Source organism: Leptonychotes weddellii, chromosome 5 (assembly GCF_054177405.1).
Source record: "Leptonychotes weddellii isolate Sample4059 chromosome 5, ASM5417740v2, whole genome shotgun sequence".
NCBI classification, from domain to species: Eukaryota; Metazoa; Chordata; class Mammalia; order Carnivora; family Phocidae; genus Leptonychotes; species Leptonychotes weddellii.
The window spans coordinates 34225169-34243013 of NC_138373.1; the positions used below are offsets into that span (position 1 = coordinate 34225169).

The window sequence follows — 17845 nt, forward strand, 5'->3', positions numbered from 1 at the left end:
ATCTGGGGGGAGGCTGGGCACCCTTGGTGCTGGTCCTTTTGCTCCCTTTGCCCTGAAGGGGACCCCAAATCCCTAGCCACAGGGGGAGGAGCAGGCTAGACCCTCTCCTGGGAGGGGGCCCCACCCTGTCTTGTTAATGCTCTGAAGGTGACTGCCTCGGGGTGGGTTGATCTTTCTGTCCCAATGTGGAGGACGCCCCCCGCTCATCTCCTTTCTGCAGGTCTGAGTTCCCCTCCTTGTCCTGGCCTGCGTGCATCATCACCACACCAGCTATCTATGCCCCATCCTGGTGAGAATTCAGCAGTGGGAGGGGCAGAGCTCAGGTGTGGGGGCCCCCACAAAACGCTGTGAAACATGGGCCACCTCCTGGATCTGGGAGGTTCCCATGCAGACCTCTTCTCCTCACTTTGGAGGCTGAGACAGCCCCTCGCCGCTGCCCTGGGGCCAGCGGACCCCTCCACGGAGAACCTACCTCTGCCCCCTCCCCAGCTGGCCCTGTCCGCATGTTTGTCTTCAAATCCACTCCTTCCTAAACTTGAATTCATTAATTTACACATCATCATTTCCGGCCCTGGAAGCCAGCCTTGCTCACCATAAATAGACGGAATGAAAACAGAATGAGGTTATTACACTCAAACTGGCTCGGTGCTCCCGGCAGCCTGCCCCCGGTGCTGGGGGGGGGCAGCGGTGTCGCCAGCCCCAGGGCCTGGGGAGGGGGTGCGGGGGGGCAGGTTCAGCACTGTAGCCTCTCCCCTTTTGCCTGGGCCTGGCTCCTGAGGGGATTAGTCGGGGGTCCTCCTTGCTGGGCTGAGGAGAACCTGTTTCCCCCCAGAGCTGGCAGTGCCTCCAGGGAAAGGACAGACCAGCCGAGGCTGTGTTTCCAGGTGCCCCGTGGTAGAGGGAGCAGCACGGAGCCCTGGGCCTTGGATGGGGAGGCGGGTACCCTCTCTCCCGCCAGCACTCTGTCCCGTCCTGCCAGAGGGAGGAGGCAGCTGCTGGCTCAGGAGGAGTGGGTTACATAACCTCTGCAGCGGCCCCTCTGGAGCCCGTTCCCCCCCAAGCCCTGTTTCCAGTGCGGCGGCCAGCGCAGGGGTGTGGGTGACGGGCTGGGGCCTGGCACTCGCCCCCGCCGCTGACCACATGCGTCTGGAATGTGCAGATGTTTCCTTGGGGGCTCCGGCTGGCCCCCAGACCCCGCCCAGCATCTGGACTGGGGAACGGGCACACAAGCCGCTCCTCTCTGGCAGAGGAGGAAACTGAGGCCACTCAGGGCTGCAGGGCAGGGTCCCAGCTTCTCTGGGGCCTCCAGTTCCTCAACTCTAGAAGGGTAGAGTGCTCTTGGAGCCACCCCAGGCTCAGGAACACTGCAGACCTGCTTGTGACCACCCTCTCCTTGGCTTCTACCTTCACGCACCCTGATCCACTCCCCTCTTCTGGGTGCAGCCCTTTCTCACCTCTCCCCGCTGGGGCCCTGATGTGAGCAGGGGCAGGACGCAGGTGCTGAGCCTTGTGTGGAGAGGGCAAGGGGGAGCTGCCTATCCGATGGGGGTCCTTCAGCACCTGCTGGGCACCTCCAGCTTGGTGGTGGAAGCAAGGAGCCTCCACCAGGCTTCTGCTTGGAGCAGGAAAGAGCAGACCCAGACATTCAGGGACATGCCGTTGGGGGCCTGTACCCCAGGGGAGGCTGGTGTCCCCCCTCATGAGGATGTCTGGTCTGGAAGGCAGGGGGAGCATGGGGGACAGCCTGGGCTCCCCAGTGGACTGCTGGATCACTGTGGGGGAGGAGAAGGGAGGGCAGCCTCTCAACCTGATCCCTGGTGCCTGGGGAGGTGACATGTGTCTTGTGCTGTTGTGGGTGTGTGCCTGTCCCCTGGTGGTGTGTGGGTCCCCAGGTCACCCACCTCCTCCCGAAGCTGGCCTGACCCCTCCAGCCCTGGCCTGGGGATCTGTGGAGGTTGCTTGTGTGGGCCTTGGAGGGGCTGGGGAGTATCTAGCTGGCCCAGAGGGTGGGCCCTGCTTGGCCCGGGACCTCTTAGGGGTGCTGTCCAGCCAGGCTGCTGGCCCTCCTTCCAGTAGAGGCCAGCTGCTGCTTGGCCCAAGCCCCTGCGGCTTGGGCGGCTCCCTGGGCCTGCTGTGTCTCTCCCCTGCGGTTGTAAGACCTGGGGAACACCGGTGTGGGGGCAGGGTGTCAGACTATGATGATGTCACCTGGGGGGGAGGGCTGGCCGAGGCCTCCTTGGCATTCCCCCAGAACATTGATGGCAAGAATAAATGTGGACATATGGCTGTTGAGGACCTTGGGGGTGCGGGACTGGGTGAGGACCCTACCAGTGTTCTCTTTCCATGTCCTCCTTCCAGTGACGCCCAGAGCTCCCCCTCAGGGTCCCCTCTGCCCTTCCCATCTCTCCCAGTGTACACGGTTACCCATGGCCTGCCCCAAACAGACGCTCCCACACCGTGGGGCAGGCTGGGGGGCTGGGGCTCAGGGCGTGGTATGCCCTTGGGGCACGGGACCTGGGCCGTGGAAGATCCTGGGGAGCCTGTTGATATTTTCTGTGCACCAGGGGCCAGGCTAGGCCCAGGTAAGTGCGGGGGGTGGGGGGCTCAACTGGGCCCTGGAGAGCAGGGAGCACGTGGCCAGTGCCTGTGACTGACTGACGTGGGACCTTCCGCATGCAGGAGAGGGGAGCCTCAGTGGGGCTGCTGGACCACGCAGAGCTGGATGGAGGACTTAACTGGCCCGAGGATGACCTGGAGCCACGGGCGCCACGGGCCAGTGAGGCCAGGGACAGCAATGTCCTGACGGGCCGGGGTGGGTGCTGGCTGAGTGGCCTGGACGCTGAGTTTGACCCGCCCCGCCCACCCGCTGCCCTGGTTTCTCAGGCACCAAGGGCGGTTCCCAGCAGCTGCCACTCGTGATGGATTTTCTAGAAAATGGGATGTGGAAAACATTTTAGGGATTTTCCTTCTTTCTTTTGTCTTCTGCTTGAGGCCCAAGATTGAGCATCGTGCTTGACCAGTTGGGTGGGAGTCCGGCCAACCTCTCCCTGGTCTCCCGGCCTGGCCTGTCCACCCTACCCTGGGAGTGGGAGCGGGCCGGCTGGGGTGAGCCTGTGGAACACAGGGTGGGCAGTGTACCCTAGAGGAAGGCCCAGCCTGACCCATCCAAAAGCACCCCTTCCTCTGCCACGTGTGAGAAGGGACGGGGGAATCTAGGCTCCATTGTGGGGGGCACAGGTAACCTAGCCAGAAAATCCTGTCCCCATGTCCCCTGGCCCCCAAAAGCCTTTCCAGCCATGGAGTTCCTGGAACCCAGGTTCTGGGTGGAGACGGACCTGCGCATATAGCCACACGCACACTGTTTCTCTGTGTCCACCCTCCCCCCAGATGGGAAGCCAAGAGGCTCGCGGAGACCTTGGGGCACCGAGCTGGGATGGGGCAGGGCTCTGGCCCGAGCCCATGGTCAGTGAGAGTGCCACTTCTTGAGTGGAGGCGGCCTCGCTGCCCCAACCTCCTCTTCCGATGGGGCTCCTGGCCCCCCTTGCCAGCCCCCTCGCCGCCTGTTCCCCTCTGAAACCCCCACTCCAGGCCCCCGGGGCAGCCTGTCCATCCACTCCTACCCTGTTTCTCCTACTTCAAGGGCAAAATGAGGGTGGAAAACTCAGGGGACTCGCGTGCTCTCAAGACTGGAGCTGCTATGGTGCACCCTTTCCGGCACTTTCTTTAGATCTTAGTTTGAACAGTTGCAGGGGCAGGGGCTGCATTTTGCACCTGGATTTCTCTTGCATCCGTGTGCTGAGGGGGCTGCACCCGCCGATTGACCAATGGGCTCTGGTCGCTGCCACTGTAAATCCTGTCTCTCCCCACAGGTGAGGGGAGGGGCGTCTGTGGTGACCCTGGTTCTTGGGGCTGGGGGCCCTCTGCCGTGTGAGGCTCCGGCTGCGTTTTTGAACCTCTTGCCTGGAAGTTGAACTTGCCAAGTTAGCCGCCCTGGCTCTTGCTTGGTCGGGCATACCGGTCACAGCAGTGGGGGGCTGCTCCAGGTGGAGACCCCTGGCCCCCAGCCCCACCTGCTCCCAACAGGTGCTCCGGCCCCTCCCGGGTGAAGCAGCGGTCGGGCTGTGGTGGGGGTCGTTTCCTGAGCCTGGTTCCAGACGTGGTCTGCAGCATCATGAGCCAGGCTGGGGTGCTGCACCAGGCGTCCCAGCCTGCGAAGCCCTGGGACCCCCTCCTCCCCCATGTCCTCAGGGGCCTGTGCGTGCGCCTCAGCTCTCCCATGAGGACCTTGTTTTCGCACCAGCCCCTTCTCAGGTCCTGCTGTATTTGGAGCAGGCTCCGTTTCAGAGGGTGACTTTTGGGAGCTGGATACCACCCCCGCCCCACCCAGGCTGCCTCAGGAGCTTAGATAGGAGGGGCCGTGGCAGCCAGGCAGGTGCCCAGGGATGGGGTATCTGACCAGGCTATGCTTGGGGTAGGGTGAGATTCTGAGTGTTGGAAGAGCTGGGTTGGCAGGACCTGGAAATGGTTGGGCCAGGAGGAGGTGTCAGTGGACCCCCACCTCTGCACGACTGGGTGGTCACTGGGAGCCAGGTTAGGGCCAGTGAGAGGCATTCTGGGGACATCCGAGGGCGAGCGGTGACCTGCAAGGGCAGAGGCTGTGCAGGTGGGAGGCCCAGGCCTCATCAGTTTGGAGGCCACAGCAGGGGGCTACTCAGACGTGGGAGCCTGGGGCAGGGATGAGGAGGATGCAGTGAAGCAGGGACCAGAAGTGTCTCCCAGGTCAGGGGAGTGGATGGGTAGGGGCAACCGTGGCCTCCACCTCTGGGCTGGGAGGGAGAGTGGAGTCGTTGGCCGCAGAGCGTGCTGTTTGAAGGGCTTTGACCCTCCTTGTGGGGGCGGGGGGGGGGGGCTGTCGCCAGCACCAGGGGTCGTGGTTCTGAAATATTCACGACTTGGCGGATGAAGGTGCTTTTGTGCTGCTCTCCCCGGTGCGTCTCCTCGTGTCTGGGATCTCTGTTTCTTTGGTGAAGCTCGCGTTCTGTGCTCTGGTCCTGGAGCCGCTGTCTGGTAGGTGCGTGCGGAAAGGGCGCTGGGGCCTTTGACCCCGCTGGAAGTTGGTAGCGCTCTTCCCAGCCTGTTGTCTGGTTTTATTTACGATGCTTTGTGTGGAGGTTGCGTGTTTTTCTGTAGTTGGATCTTCTGGCTTTGCCGTTTGATTGCTGCTGGTGCCTGACGCTCGGAGAATCGTGTGATGCTCTCCTGTGTTCTCCCCATCAGTTGTCACCTTTGGCTTCGGGCTTTGTGACACTCGCCCGTCCCAGCTGGTGTTGAACCTCCTGGGGTTTACGGAGAGCCGGCTCTCACTCCTGGTCCGCTGTGCCCTTGCGTGGACTCTGGCGGGGCCCGCCTGTCTCTGGAGCGTCCACCCAACGCAGCAGCGCGGTCGGACACCAGTGCACGTCTCCCCTTTCAGCCGGCCTCCCTGATTCCTGCCCGGCTATGCTTCCTGTTGAACCTGTGTGTTACCTTGTAGACCATGCCGGTGTTTGTCCTGGGGTCCTGTTAACCTCGTGTTTACTGTGGCCTGTCACCGTAGCTCTCAGATGAGGTGGTCCCCCAGGGTCCCCTCCCTGCTTATCTGGTCTTTGTGCCCCACTGTGTCTTGGTGGCACTTGGAGGCCAGCCCTCCCCCAAGCCGGCAGCAGCGAGGCCCCTGGCCCTGGAGACCCTTGGGCTGCCGTGGTGTGTTTCAGGCCCTATGTGGGATGGCACTACTGGGGCAGGGGGTGGGGGACTGGGCAGAGGAGGGGAGTGGGGCAGGGCGGGGACGGAGTCCTGAAGGCTCCCAGCCCTCTCCTGCTCCATTCATTTGGATCCTCTATCCTGGCCTCAAGAGCAGGGAGTTGGAGCGTGTGGGGGAGCCTCTGGGGATGGGCCTGGGTCTGCTTTGTGCCCTGTCTGGGGCTCCGGCACTGACCAGTGACCACCTTGCTCCCCAGAGATGTCTCCCACAACCTGCTCCAGGCCCTGGACGTGGGGCTCCTGGCGAACCTCTCCGCACTGACAGAGCTGTGAGTGTCCACTCCAGGGGGCTGTGTGATTTCATGGGGTGGGCGGGTGGCGGCTGCCTGTCACCGTTTCTGTTATGGGGGCTTCCTTCAGACCTTGCTGAATCCCCCCCTTTCTTCCAGGGACATAAGTAACAACAAGATTTCTACTTTAGAAGAAGGAATATTTGCTAATTTATTTAATTTAAGTGAAATGTAAGTTGTTTTTGGTGGGTGTCAGTAGCCAAGCCTGAGCCCCCCCCGGCCCCCCCAGTTACCCTCCCTGCCCTCCTGACCTGGCCTCCGTGCCCATTCCTGTTTGAGACCAGGCGCTGGGGGCTGTGTGCTTGCCCACCGGAGCTCTTTCGGGGCCCGGCACTGCCACAGGGATGGCGGGGTGCTGTGCTTGTGAGGGCACCCCAGGCCCCCGCTCCTTGCGCTGAGGCCAGCAGAGACCTTCCTTGGGTCCCCCTCACCTGCCCTGCCATCCGCTGAGTGCCCAGCCTCGCGCCTCCCGCAGAAACCTGAGTGGAAACCCGCTGGAGTGTGACTGTGGTCTGGCGTGGCTGCCTCGCTGGGTGGAGGAGCGGCAGGTTCGTGTGGTTCGGCCCGAGGCAGCCACGTGTGCCGGGCCCGGCCCCCTAGCTGGCCGGCCCCTCCTCGGTGTCCCCTTGTTGGATGGCGGCTGTGGTGAGTGTGGCTGGAGCAGGGCCAGCTGGGGCCTTCCCTGCTGGGCAGGTCCCCATAGGTGCTCCGGGGTTACCAGCCTGGGTGGGGGTGGATGGGGCTGGGAGGCACGTGGACAGTAGTCACGGTGGTTGAGACAGACCGGGTTGGGGGTCCGGAGGGTCCTGTGGACCAAGGGGCCAGTGCAGGTGGGAGGTGGCGAGAGCAGCGGGGTGATGTGATGTGGGATCCGGGGCGGGGGCATGCCGGGGACCAGCCTGTCTGCTCCGTCCAGGTGAGGAGTACATCGCCTGCCTTCCTGACAACAGCTCGGGCGCTGTGGTGCTGGTGGCCTTCTCAGCTGCCCACGAGGGCCCACTGACACCCGCGGCATGCAGTGCCTTCTGTTTCGCGGCCGGCCAGGGCCTCGGGGCCCTCTCAGACCAGGGCTGGTGCCTGTGCGGGGCGGCCCGGCCCCCCAACACCTCCTCGGCCTGCCTGCCCTTTTGCTCCAGCACCCCATCGCCCCTCACCCCTGCCTGCAGGGGCCCCGCCCTTCTCCGGAACATCTTCCCTGCCTCCCCAGGGGCTGCCCTGGTGGGGCCTCAGGGACCCCTGGCCTCTGGCCAGCAAGCAGCCTTCCACGTCACTGCCTCCCTGCCCATCAGCTCCACACACTGGGACTTCGGCGACGGCTCCCCCAAGGTGGACGTTGCTGGCCCCGCCACCACGCACCGCTACATGCTGCCCGGCCGCTATCACGTGACAGCTGTGTTGGCCCTGGGGGCCGGCTCCGCCCGGCTGGGGGCCGAGGTGCAGGTGGAGGCGGCCCCTGTGGCCCTGGAGCTCACATGCCTCGTCTCAGTGCGCAGTGACGAGACCCTCAAGCTTAGTGTCCGAAATCGTGGCGGCTCGGACCTCGAAGCCACATACAGCATTGTGGCTGTGGGCGAGGAGCCAGCCCGAGGTGGGTGCCCTGCTGCCCCCGGGCCTGGGTTGTCCCTCCCCTCCTCACCCCCAGGGGCTGGCGTGGGTGGGGTGGTCCTGGTTGGGGACACACTGATGCCCCCTTCTCTGCCCGCCGACCCCCCAGTGGTACATCCGCTCTGCCCCTCGGACACCGCAATCTTCCCCGGCAATGGGCACTGCTACCGCCTGGTGGCAGAGAAGGCCGCCTGGCTGCAGGCGCAGGAGCAGTGCCAGGCCTGGGCCGGGGCCGCCCTGGCCATGGTGGACAGTCCCGCCATCCAGCGCTTCCTGGTCTCCCAGGTCACCAGGTACCGCCCCCCGCCCCCCGAGAGGCTGTGAGGTGGGGTCCCCGAAATGCTGGGGTGGGGACGGAGCCTAAGGCTTGAGGAGGATCAGGAGGACAGGTGGGGGTGGCTGGAGGAGCCACGTCCAGCTGGCTGGCCTGACTGCAGCCAAGGAGCCCCATCTTGCTCAGCTGATGCCATTCCCATCAGCTCTCCGCACAGAGATGTGTGCGTGGGGGTAAGGTTGATGCATCCCGGGTCCTACAGGCTGCCCACCCCCTGCTGTCCCCTGCTGAGCCCCTCCTGGCAGGGGTAGGGCCGGTTCTGGTGTGACCATGGAGGCCACCCTCGGCCCCCCAGGCCCGAGAGGAAATGTGCTTCCCTGTAGCCAGCACCAGCCCTCCCCCCAGCCATCAGCGCTTGCTGCGGCCAGAGGCCAGATGCCCATTTCTCCCCGCGTCCCTGTGTGGGAGGGGGGCCGACCAGACTGTGGATCATACCCTGGACATCCTCAGTGTCCGGAAGGGGAAATTGAGGCCCAGAATGGTCAAGGTCACCTGGTTAACTGGCAGTAGCCAGGCCCCAGTGCCTGTGCCGTCCATGTGTCTGGAAGCCCACCCTCCAGAAGGGTCTTCCTAGCTTGGCAGAGCTGTGGGGAGTAGCCTGTTCGGGGGGCTGAGATGCATGTGTTTTATTCCCCAAAACCTACACCCAGAGCTGCTTTTTTTTTTTTAAGATTTTTTTTATCCATTTGAGAGAGGGAGGGAAAGAGAGAAGGGGAAGGGGGCAGAGGCAGGAGGAGAGGGAGAATCTCAAGCAGGCTCCCCGCTGAGCACAGAGCCCGACGCAGAGGGCTCGATCTCACAACCCTGAGATCATGACCTGAGCTGAAACCAAGAGTCGGCCACTCCGCACCCCGGGGGCCCCCACACCCTGTCACAGAATACACAGCCCTTGGCCAGATTGAAGCCTTCCCCTGCAAGGAGCCCTCAGCTGGGCCCCTGGCCCCTTAGGCATGGCTGCTATGTGGACACTGACATGGCCTTGCTTGCCAGGTCATCTCTCTGAGCCTCAATTTCCCCATCTAGAGATGGGGACAGGGGCAAGGCCTCCCTGAGGGGCTGCCGTGAGGAGCAGGCTCCCGGAGAGAGGGCAGATGGAGGGGTGCCTGTTTTCGGGGAGCCCCTGAGTGCCCACTCTCCCTCCGCCTGCCTGCAGGAGCCTGGATGTGTGGATTGGCTTCTCCTCTGTGGAGGGGGCGGAGGTAGGCCCCGCGGTGCGGGGCGAGGCGTTCAGCCTGGAGAGCTGCCAGAACTGGCTGCCCGGGGAGCCGCACCCTGCCACGGCTGAGCGCTGTGTGCGGCTCGGGCCTGCGGGGCAGTGCAACACGGACCTGTGCTCAGTGCCCCACAGCTACGTCTGCGAGCTGCGGCCTGGAGGTGCGCCGGGGCCCCTGGAGGCGCTGCAGGTCACCTTCTGTCCTGGACCAGGACCGCCGCCCCGCCCCCCCCACCGTGCAGGGTCTCCTGGGTGCCCCAGGGGCTCCTCCTGTCCTGGCCAGGACAGCTGTCCCCCCCAAAATAGGAGCTCCTCCTGTCCTGGCCAGGACAGTCACAATCCTCATCCTAGGCTCATTCCTTAGCTGTTCAGTGTCCATTAGGTGTCACTGAGCACCTGTGGTTCCGAGCAGAGCCTGCACCCAACGAGACAGACACAGCTGGGGGGTAGCTGTTTGAGGCTACTGCTGGGGGGGCTCAGTCCCAGGTCCGGCCCCGCCTCGGGCCCCTGACGCTCTCCTCGTCATTGCACACTTGCCATCCCAGGTCCTGTGTGGGACGCGGAGACCTTCCTCATGGGAGCACCCAGTGGGGACCTGCAGGGACCCTTGAGCCCCCTGGCACAGCAGGAGGCCCTCTCGGCCCCCCAGGAGCTTGTTGAGGTAGGCTGACCCCAGGACCCTCCAGGACATAGTCTGGAGACTGAGCCTTAGTCTGGCTGCACTGTTCCTTCAAAAATAAGCTCTTTTTTTCTGGGCCTTCCTAATGTCCTGTGTGCCCAGTAAAGGTGCCGTAGGAAACCCACCACCGTGCAGAGAGAAGCAGCGCCTCCTCCCAGTGTCTGAGAGCCCTGAATGCTCCTGAGCCTTCTCTCTGGATGTTTGTGGGCTTTTTCACAAAACAAGGTGGTGGTCCTGGTGCTCATAGGTGGTTTTGACCTGATTTCTCATCCTGAGTGACTGTCTTCCTCAGTGTGAAGCAAGCCCCGTCTGGTGGCTCCTTCCCCTCTGCGCCGGCAGGGCTGGGGCTGGCTGGGGGTTGGGGTCTGTGGAGCTGAGCAGCCCCGTCCCCCCAGGTGATGGTGTTCCCCAGCCTGGGGGTGAGCAGGGAAGCCTTCCTCACCGCAGCCGAGTTCAGCATCCAGGAGCTCCGCCGGCCTGCCCAGCTGCGGCTGCAGGTTTTCAGGCCCACAGCAGAAGCAGGTGGGACTCTGTCCTGGCAAGGGGGGGGGGTGGTCTGTGCGGTCACAAGCACTGGTCCTTGGCCACTGGACAGGTCTCCAGCCTTGAGGTGGACAGAGTGGTGTCCACAGAGAAACCAACTCAGGCTCGGGATCTGCAGGACTGCCTGTGTGGGGCTCGCCTGGGTCAGTCAGCTGGCCCAGTGTTGGGGGGCGGGGAAGGGGGTAGAGGAGTGATGCTGGTGTGCTGCCTGGCAAGGCCTCGTGTCATCGTGGGGGCGCCCCTGACTGTGGCTTGATAGCGGGCCAGGGCCCCGACACCCCTCTTCTCATTTCAGGGGCCCCAGGAAGCAGCAGGGAACCTGAGAGCAGGTCCCCGGAGAGCACGACTGAGTCAGTCCCTGCATGCACCCCAGAGGGACGCTGGTGCCCCCGAGCTAGTCTCCACCTGCCACTGGACGACCCCTGCCACCCCCGGGCCTGTGCCAACAGGTCCACGTCCGGGCCGGGACCCCCCGGGGCCTCCTGTGCACTGTGGAAGGAGCTCCTCTTCTCCCTGCCACCGGGCCCTCCCACCCAGTACTCAGTACGTGTCACCGGCCTGGTGTCACCCGCTTCCCGCTCAGCTACCCGCCCACACACACGGCGCACCCTGCCCCTGCCCTGCACTGGCCTTTCCACTCGTTTTGGCTGCAGTGTCCCTCAGAGGTCCCGCCCTGTCCGGGACCCGCCCTGCCTGCATCCTTGCTCTGTGCTCTGCGCACAGCCCTGTCCCAGAGCCTGTCCCGTCTGTCCCTGCCCTGAGTGCCTGGGGGGCCCCTATGAGGCCTGGCGGAGTGCGCGTGAGTCCGGGTTACCCCGGGTGGACCCTGCCCAGCTGCTCCCTTGCAGACCCCCGACCAGGGTGGTCCACTGTGAGGACCTGATGCAGCCTGCCTTCGTCTCCCGTAGGTCACCTTCCGTGGCCAGGACAGCCCCCTGCTCCCCGGTGACCTCATTGCCTTGCAGCACGACGCTGGCCCGGGCGCCCTTCTGCGCTGCCCGCCGGCCCTGGGCACCTCTGGCGCCAAGGCCCCGTACTTCTCCACCACTGCCGCGGCCTGGCTGGCCCACCTGCCCGCCCAGCTGGAGGCAGCCCCAGCCGGCCCGGCCTGCACCTTGCGGCTCCTCGCCACCACAGAGCGCCTCACCCCCCTGCTGGGCCTGCGACCCAACCCGGGGCTGCAGCGGCCGGGGCGCTATGAGGTGCGGGCCATGGTGCGCAACAGCGTGTGCACCCACAACCTGTCCTGCAGCTTCGATGTGTTCTCGCCGGTGGCCGGGCTACAGGTGGCCCGTCCCACGCCCCAGGACGGCCGCCTCTATGTGCCCACCAACGGCTCAGCTTTGGTGCTGCGCGCGGACTCCGGCACCAATGCCACAGCCACAGCCCACTGGCCCGGGGGCAATGTGAGCGCGCCCTTCGAAGCCGCCTGCCCTGCCGCGGTCGCTGCCCTGGTGCCCGGCTGCGCCCTCGAGGCCAACTCCACCCTGTTCTCCGTGCTGCTGCTGCCTGGGCTGAGTGAGGGCGAGCACACCGTTGAGGTCGTGGTGGAGAACGGCGCCGGCCAGGCCAGCCTCAGCCTGCGGGTGAAGGCCGAGGAGCCTATCCGTGGCCTTCGTGCCACTCCCAGCCCTGAAGCCCGCGTGCTGCAGGGAGTCCTGGTGGTAAGTGGGGCCGGCCGGCCCGCCCCGAGCCCCCCTGAGACGAGGGGCCCGTGCCGAGAGCAGCCCCTCCCCGGCGAGGGGGAGCTTGGCCTTGGGACAGCGGGCTCCGTGGCCGGTTTTGGGCAGCTTCTGCTGGGTACTTTCTGAGGGTCTGGTGCCAGGCGGCCTGCTGCTGTCCCTGTCCCGGCCTGTCTCCCCACACTGGGCAGCCACCAGCTCCGTGGCCTTCACAAAGCGGCCGTGAGAAGGGTCATTTCTGACCCCTACCGCTCATGCAGTCATGTGCCTCAACTTCCCCTGGTCACACCCATTCTGTCGGCTGACGGGGGTGAACCTCCAAAACCACAGGGCCCTTTGAGACTCACTTGCTATCCCAGGCGGCCTGTGCAGGAACCTGGGGACAGGCTGTAGGGAGGTTCAGAGATGGTGGGCTCTTTCCATCGCTGGTACCAGGTCACTGTCCAGATAGGAAAAGTGAGGGGCTGAGAGGTCGGAGCGCATGTCAGTCCAAGCTCAGTCCCACACCCTGCGGCCCCTCCCGCCTCCCCCTCCCCAGTGGTGTCTTGAAGTCAGCCCAGGAAGCCCCACCAGGAGGCGTGTCCGGGTGGGGGGGACCTGGGCGTAGGGCAGAATTGGCCACCAAAGCCCTGGGGCCGGCCGACGCTGTGCCCTTCCGGCAGAGGTACAGCCCCGTGGTGGAGGCCGGCTCAGACGTGGTCTTCCGCTGGACCATTGACGACAAGCAGTCCCTGACCTTCCACAACGTGGTCTTCAACGTCATCTACCAGAGCGCCGCGGTCTTCAAGCTCTCGGTGGGTGGGGGGACCAGTGGGGGCAGGGGCGGGCCAGGGTGTGCGGCGCTCACCTTTGCCTTCTGTTCTGCTTTGCTCCCGAGGACCCCTCGGCTGGCTGTGGGTGAGTGCGGGGGAGGGCTCTGTGCTGCCTCGCGGCCTGCGCCCCACCTGCGGCAGCCCACGTACGCTCCCTGTCTCTGTAGCTGACGGCCTCCAACCACGTGAGCAACGTCACCGTGAACTACAATGTTACCGTGGAGCGGATGCACAGGATGAGGGGCCTTCGGGTGTCTGCGGTGCCGCCCGTGCTGCCCCCCAATGCCACCCTGGCCTTGGCCGCCCACGTGCTGGTGGACTCGGCTGTGGAGGTGGCCTTTCTGTGAGTGCGCCTGACCTGGTGGGCAGCAGGGCGGGCCGCGCCCGGGTGGGGCTGGTGCCAGGCTCTCCCGCCAGCCTCCGCCTCCTCACCTGCCGGGAGGTGCTGGGTGCCTGGGACCCTGGGAGTGGGGAGGGGCTGCAGCTGGGCCAATGTGCACCCACCCCCAGCCTGCTCATGGCCCTCCTGCTGCCCTGGCAGGTGGACCTTTGGGGACGGTGACCAGGTGATCGGCCAGTTCAAGCCTCCGTACAATGAGTCCTTCCAGATCCCAGACCCCACGGTGGCCCAGGTGCTGGTGGAGCACAATGCTACCCACAGCTATGCCATCCCAGGTGAGGGCTGGGGCCCACTGACCTGCTGTGGGGACAGTCCCCTCTGTCTAGTCTGGGTTGAGGGCCTGGGGTCCTAAATAGGGTGAAGGAGGGGTGTCTGGGGTGAGGGGTGGACTGGGCTGCTGAGCCCCATGATTCAAGTCTCCTGGCCAGAAACTGGACCTCCCTCGGCCACTATTCAGACCCTTTTTGGGGGAAGAAAGGGGTTACCTTTTATTTTTAAAGTCTGAGAAGCCTCACACGCAGAATAGAGAGTAAACCTCGGGCCGCCCCCCCACCCCAACTTCTGCCTGTCAGTGGCACTCGCTGTTAACTCAGAGAGGGTCTGCTCCTCCTCCCATTCCTGCCTAAGCCCCGTGTCTCACCCGGTGCTGATGGCACCCTGCACACACCTCATTGCGAACGCCCCCAGCGCAGGGTCCAGGGACTTTCTCCCTTTACATTTTGCCCGGGGCCCTGTTCTGTCGTCCCGAGGGGCCCCGGTGTGCAGCAACATGGGGTTCGGTAGTGACTTCGCCGAGCTGGTGGTGGCAGTGGCCCTGGCCTCGTCCTTACTCGGGCCTGTTCCCCAGGTGAGTACAACCTGACCCTGCTGGTGTCCAACACCTTCGAGAACCTGACGCAGCGAGTGCCCGTGAGTGTGCGCGCCACCTTACCTGCCGTGGCCGTGGCCGTGGGAAGCCGCGTCCTGGTGGCTGGCCAGTCTGTCACCTTCTCCCCACACCCACTGCCCTCACCTGGGGGCATCCTGTACACGTGGGACTTCGGGGATGGCTCCCCGGCTGTGACACGGCCCCAGCCGGAGGTCAACCACACGTACGCCTCAAGGGGCGTGTACCGTGTCCATCTGGAGGTCAACAACACGGTGAGCAGCGTGGCAGCCTGCCTCAGCATCCGCGTCTTTGAGGAGCTTCGGGGCCTGAGCGTGAGCCTGAGCCCGGCTGTAGAGCAGGGCGCACCTGTTACGGTCAGGGCCACACTGGAGTCAGGAGACAATGTCACGTGGACTTTCGACATGGGGGACGGCACGGTGCTCATGGGCCCCGAGGCCACAGTGGAGCATGTGTACCTCCGGGCCCAGAACTGCACGGTGACTGTGGGAGTGTCTAGCCCCGCGGGCCACCTGGCCCTGAGCCGGCCTGTGCACGTCTTCGTTCTGGAGGTGCTATGGATTGAGCCGGCGGCCTGCATTGCCACGCAGCCCTACGCCCGGTTCACAGCCCACGTCACCGGGGACCCGACCCACTATGTCTTCGACTGGACGTTCGGGGACGGCTCATCCAACATGACCATCGTGGGGGACCCAACAGTGGTACACAATTTCACACGGAGCGGGACGTTCCCCTTGGCACTGGTCCTGTCAAGCCGCGTGAACAAGGCCCATTACTTCACCAGTGTGTGCGTGGAGCCTGAGGTGGGCAACGTGACCCTGTGGCCCGAGAGGCAGTCTGTGCGGCTCGGGGAGGAGGCCCGTCTGGTGGCTCGTGCCTGGCCCCCGTTCCTCTACCGGTATACCTGGGACTCTGGCACTGAGGACACTGCCCGTGTCGGGGGCCCCGAGGCCACATTCACCTACGCGGACCCAGGTTCCTACCTCGTGACGGTTGCTGTGTCCAACAACATCTCAGCTGCCAACGACTCTGCCCTCGTGGAGGTGCAGGAGCCCGTGGAGCTCATGGGCATCCGGGTCAACAGCTCTGGCGTGCTGGAGCTACGGCGGCCCTATCTGTTCTGTGCTGTGGGCCGCGGGAGGCCCGCCACCTACCTGTGGGAACTGGGGGACGGCAGGCGCCTCGAGGGCCCCATGGTCACCCATGCCTACAACAGCACGGGCCACTTCGCCGTCAGGGTGAGCGCATGGAATGAGGTGAGCCGTGCGGAGGCGTGGCTGAACGTCACGGTGCAGCAGTGCGTGCGGGGCCTCGGCGTCAACGCCAGCCGCACGGTGGTGCCCCTCAACGGCAGCGTGAGTTTCTCCACGTCCCTGGAGGCCGGCAGCGACGTGCGTTACTCCTGGGTGCTGTGCGACCGCTGCACGCCCATCCCCGGGGGCCCCACCATCTCCTACACCTTCCGCTCGGTGGGCACCTTCACCATCATCGTTACCGCCGAGAACGGGGTGGGCGCCGCGCAGGACAGCATCTTCGTCTACGTCTTGGAGCACATCGAGGGGCTGCAGGTGGTGGGGGGCGGAGGCGGCTGCTGCTTTCCCACCAACCGCACGCTGCAGCTGCAGGCCGTGGTCCGGGATGGCACTAACATCTCCTACAGCTGGGCCGCCCAGCGGGATGGTGGCCCAGCCCTGACTGGCAGCGGCAAAACCTTCTCGCTCACTGTGCTCGAGGCCGGCACCTACCACATCCAGCTGCGGGCTGCCAACATGCTGGGCAGTGCCTTGGCCAACCGCACCGTGGACTTTGTGGAGCCCGTGGGCTGGCTGGCTGCAGCCGCCTCCCCAAACCCGGCCTCGGTCAATGCTAGCATCACCCTCTCTGCTGAGCTGGCTGGTGGCAGTGGCGTCATTTATATTTGGTCCCTGGAGGGAGGACAGAGCTGGGAGACCCGAGAGCCATCCACCACCCACGCCTTCCCCAGCCCCGGCCTGTACTTGGTCACGGTCACGGCTGAGAACCAGCTGGGCTCAGCCAATGCCACCCTCGAGGTGGCTGTGCAGGTGCCCGTCAGCGGCCTCAGCATCAGGGCCGGTGACCTGGACTGCAGCTTTGTGGCCGCCGGCTCCTCTGTGCCCTTCTGGGGACAGCTGGACTCAGGCACCAATGTGAGCTGGTGCTGGACGGTGCCGGGTGGCAGTAGGCACGGCCGGCACATTGTCGTGGTCTTCCGTGACCCCGGCACCTTCTCTGTTCGGCTTAACGCTTCCAACGCGGTCAGCTGGGTCATGGCTACCCACGAGCTCACGGTGGAGGAGCCCATCATGGGCCTGGTGCTGTGGGCCGACAGCAAGGTGGCAGAGCCCGGGCAGCTGGTCCACTTTCAGATCATGCTGGCTGCTGGCTCCGCCGTGCGCTTCCATCTGCAGGTCAGTGGGGCCGTCATGGAGGCCCTGCCTGGTCCCCACTTCTCCCGCAGCTTCCCCCGGATCGGGGACTACGTGGTGAGCGTTCAGGCTGAGAACCATGTGAGCCGGGCCCAGGCTCAGGTGCGCGTCTTAGTGCTAGAGGCCGTGGGTGGGCTCCAGGTGCCCAACTGCTGTGAGCCGGGCATCCCCACGGGCACGGAGAGGAACTTCACAGCCCGGGTGCAGCACGGGTCCCGTGTGGCCTACGCATGGTACTTCTCCTTGCAAAAGGTCCAGGGGGACTCGCTGGTCATCCTGTCGGGCCGTGACGTCACCTACACCCCCGTGGCTGCGGGGCTGCTGGAAATCCACGTGCGTGCCTTCAACGAGCTGGGCGGGGTGAACCTCACGCTTGTGACGGAGGTCCAGGACACCATCCAGCACGTAGTGCTGCGCAGCGGCCGCTGCTTTACCAACCGCTCGGCCCGGTTCGAGGCCGCCACGAGCCCTTCCCCCCGGCGTGTGGCCTATCGCTGGGACTTTGGGGATGAGGCCCCGGTGGAGGACACGGAGGAGCCCTGGGCTGAACACTCCTATCTGCGGCCCGGGGACTACCGCATGGAGGTGAATGCCTCCAACCTGGTGAGCTTCTTCGTGGCGCAGGCCACGGTCACCGTCCACGTGCTGGCCTGCAGGGAGCCCGAGGTGGATGTGGCCCTGCCCCCGCAGCTGCTGATGCGGCGCTCCCAACGCAACTACCTGGAGGCCCACGTCAATCTGCGCGACTGTGTCACCTACCAGACCGAGTACCACTGGCAGGTGTACCGGGCCACCAGCTGCCAGCGGCCTGGGCGCATGGCCCCCGTGGCCCTGCCCAGTGTGGACGTGAGCCGGCCCCAGCTGGTGGTGCCGCGGCTGGCACTGCCTGTGGGCCACTACTGCTTTGTGTTCATGGTGTCATTTGGGGACACACCACTGGCACGGAGCATCCAAGCCAACGTGACAGTGGTGCCCGAGCGCCTGGTGCCCATCATCGAGGGCGGCTCGTACCGCGTGTGGTCAGACACTCAGGATCTGGTGCTAGATGGCAGCAAATCCTACGATCCCAACCTGGAGGATGGCGACCAGACGCCACTCAGCTTCCACTGGGCCTGTGTGGCCTCGACACAGGTCAGGTGCACTGCGGGGCAT

The 17845-nt window shown here is 64.9% G+C and overlaps 1 protein-coding gene across 2 annotated transcripts in view; it reads left to right on the forward strand.

Annotated features, from left to right (window-relative positions):
* PKD1 (polycystin 1, transient receptor potential channel interacting) overlaps positions 1 to 17845 on the forward strand; it is a 41942-nt gene that overhangs the window by 7718 nt on the left and 16379 nt on the right. For both annotated transcript variants that reach the window (XM_081820281.1, XM_081820282.1), the window contains exons 2-15: positions 6000 to 6071; positions 6192 to 6263; positions 6568 to 6737; positions 7009 to 7680; positions 7807 to 7990; positions 9185 to 9405; positions 9790 to 9905; positions 10319 to 10445; positions 10762 to 11009; positions 11375 to 12130; positions 12811 to 12942; positions 13128 to 13303; positions 13502 to 13635; positions 14208 to 17824. In XM_081820281.1, the coding sequence (XP_081676407.1) occupies positions 6000 to 6071; positions 6192 to 6263; positions 6568 to 6737; positions 7009 to 7680; positions 7807 to 7990; positions 9185 to 9405; positions 9790 to 9905; positions 10319 to 10445; positions 10762 to 11009; positions 11375 to 12130; positions 12811 to 12942; positions 13128 to 13303; positions 13502 to 13635; positions 14208 to 17824 (6697 nt within the window). The remainder of the gene's footprint in view (positions 1 to 5999; positions 6072 to 6191; positions 6264 to 6567; positions 6738 to 7008; positions 7681 to 7806; positions 7991 to 9184; positions 9406 to 9789; positions 9906 to 10318; positions 10446 to 10761; positions 11010 to 11374; positions 12131 to 12810; positions 12943 to 13127; positions 13304 to 13501; positions 13636 to 14207; positions 17825 to 17845) is intronic.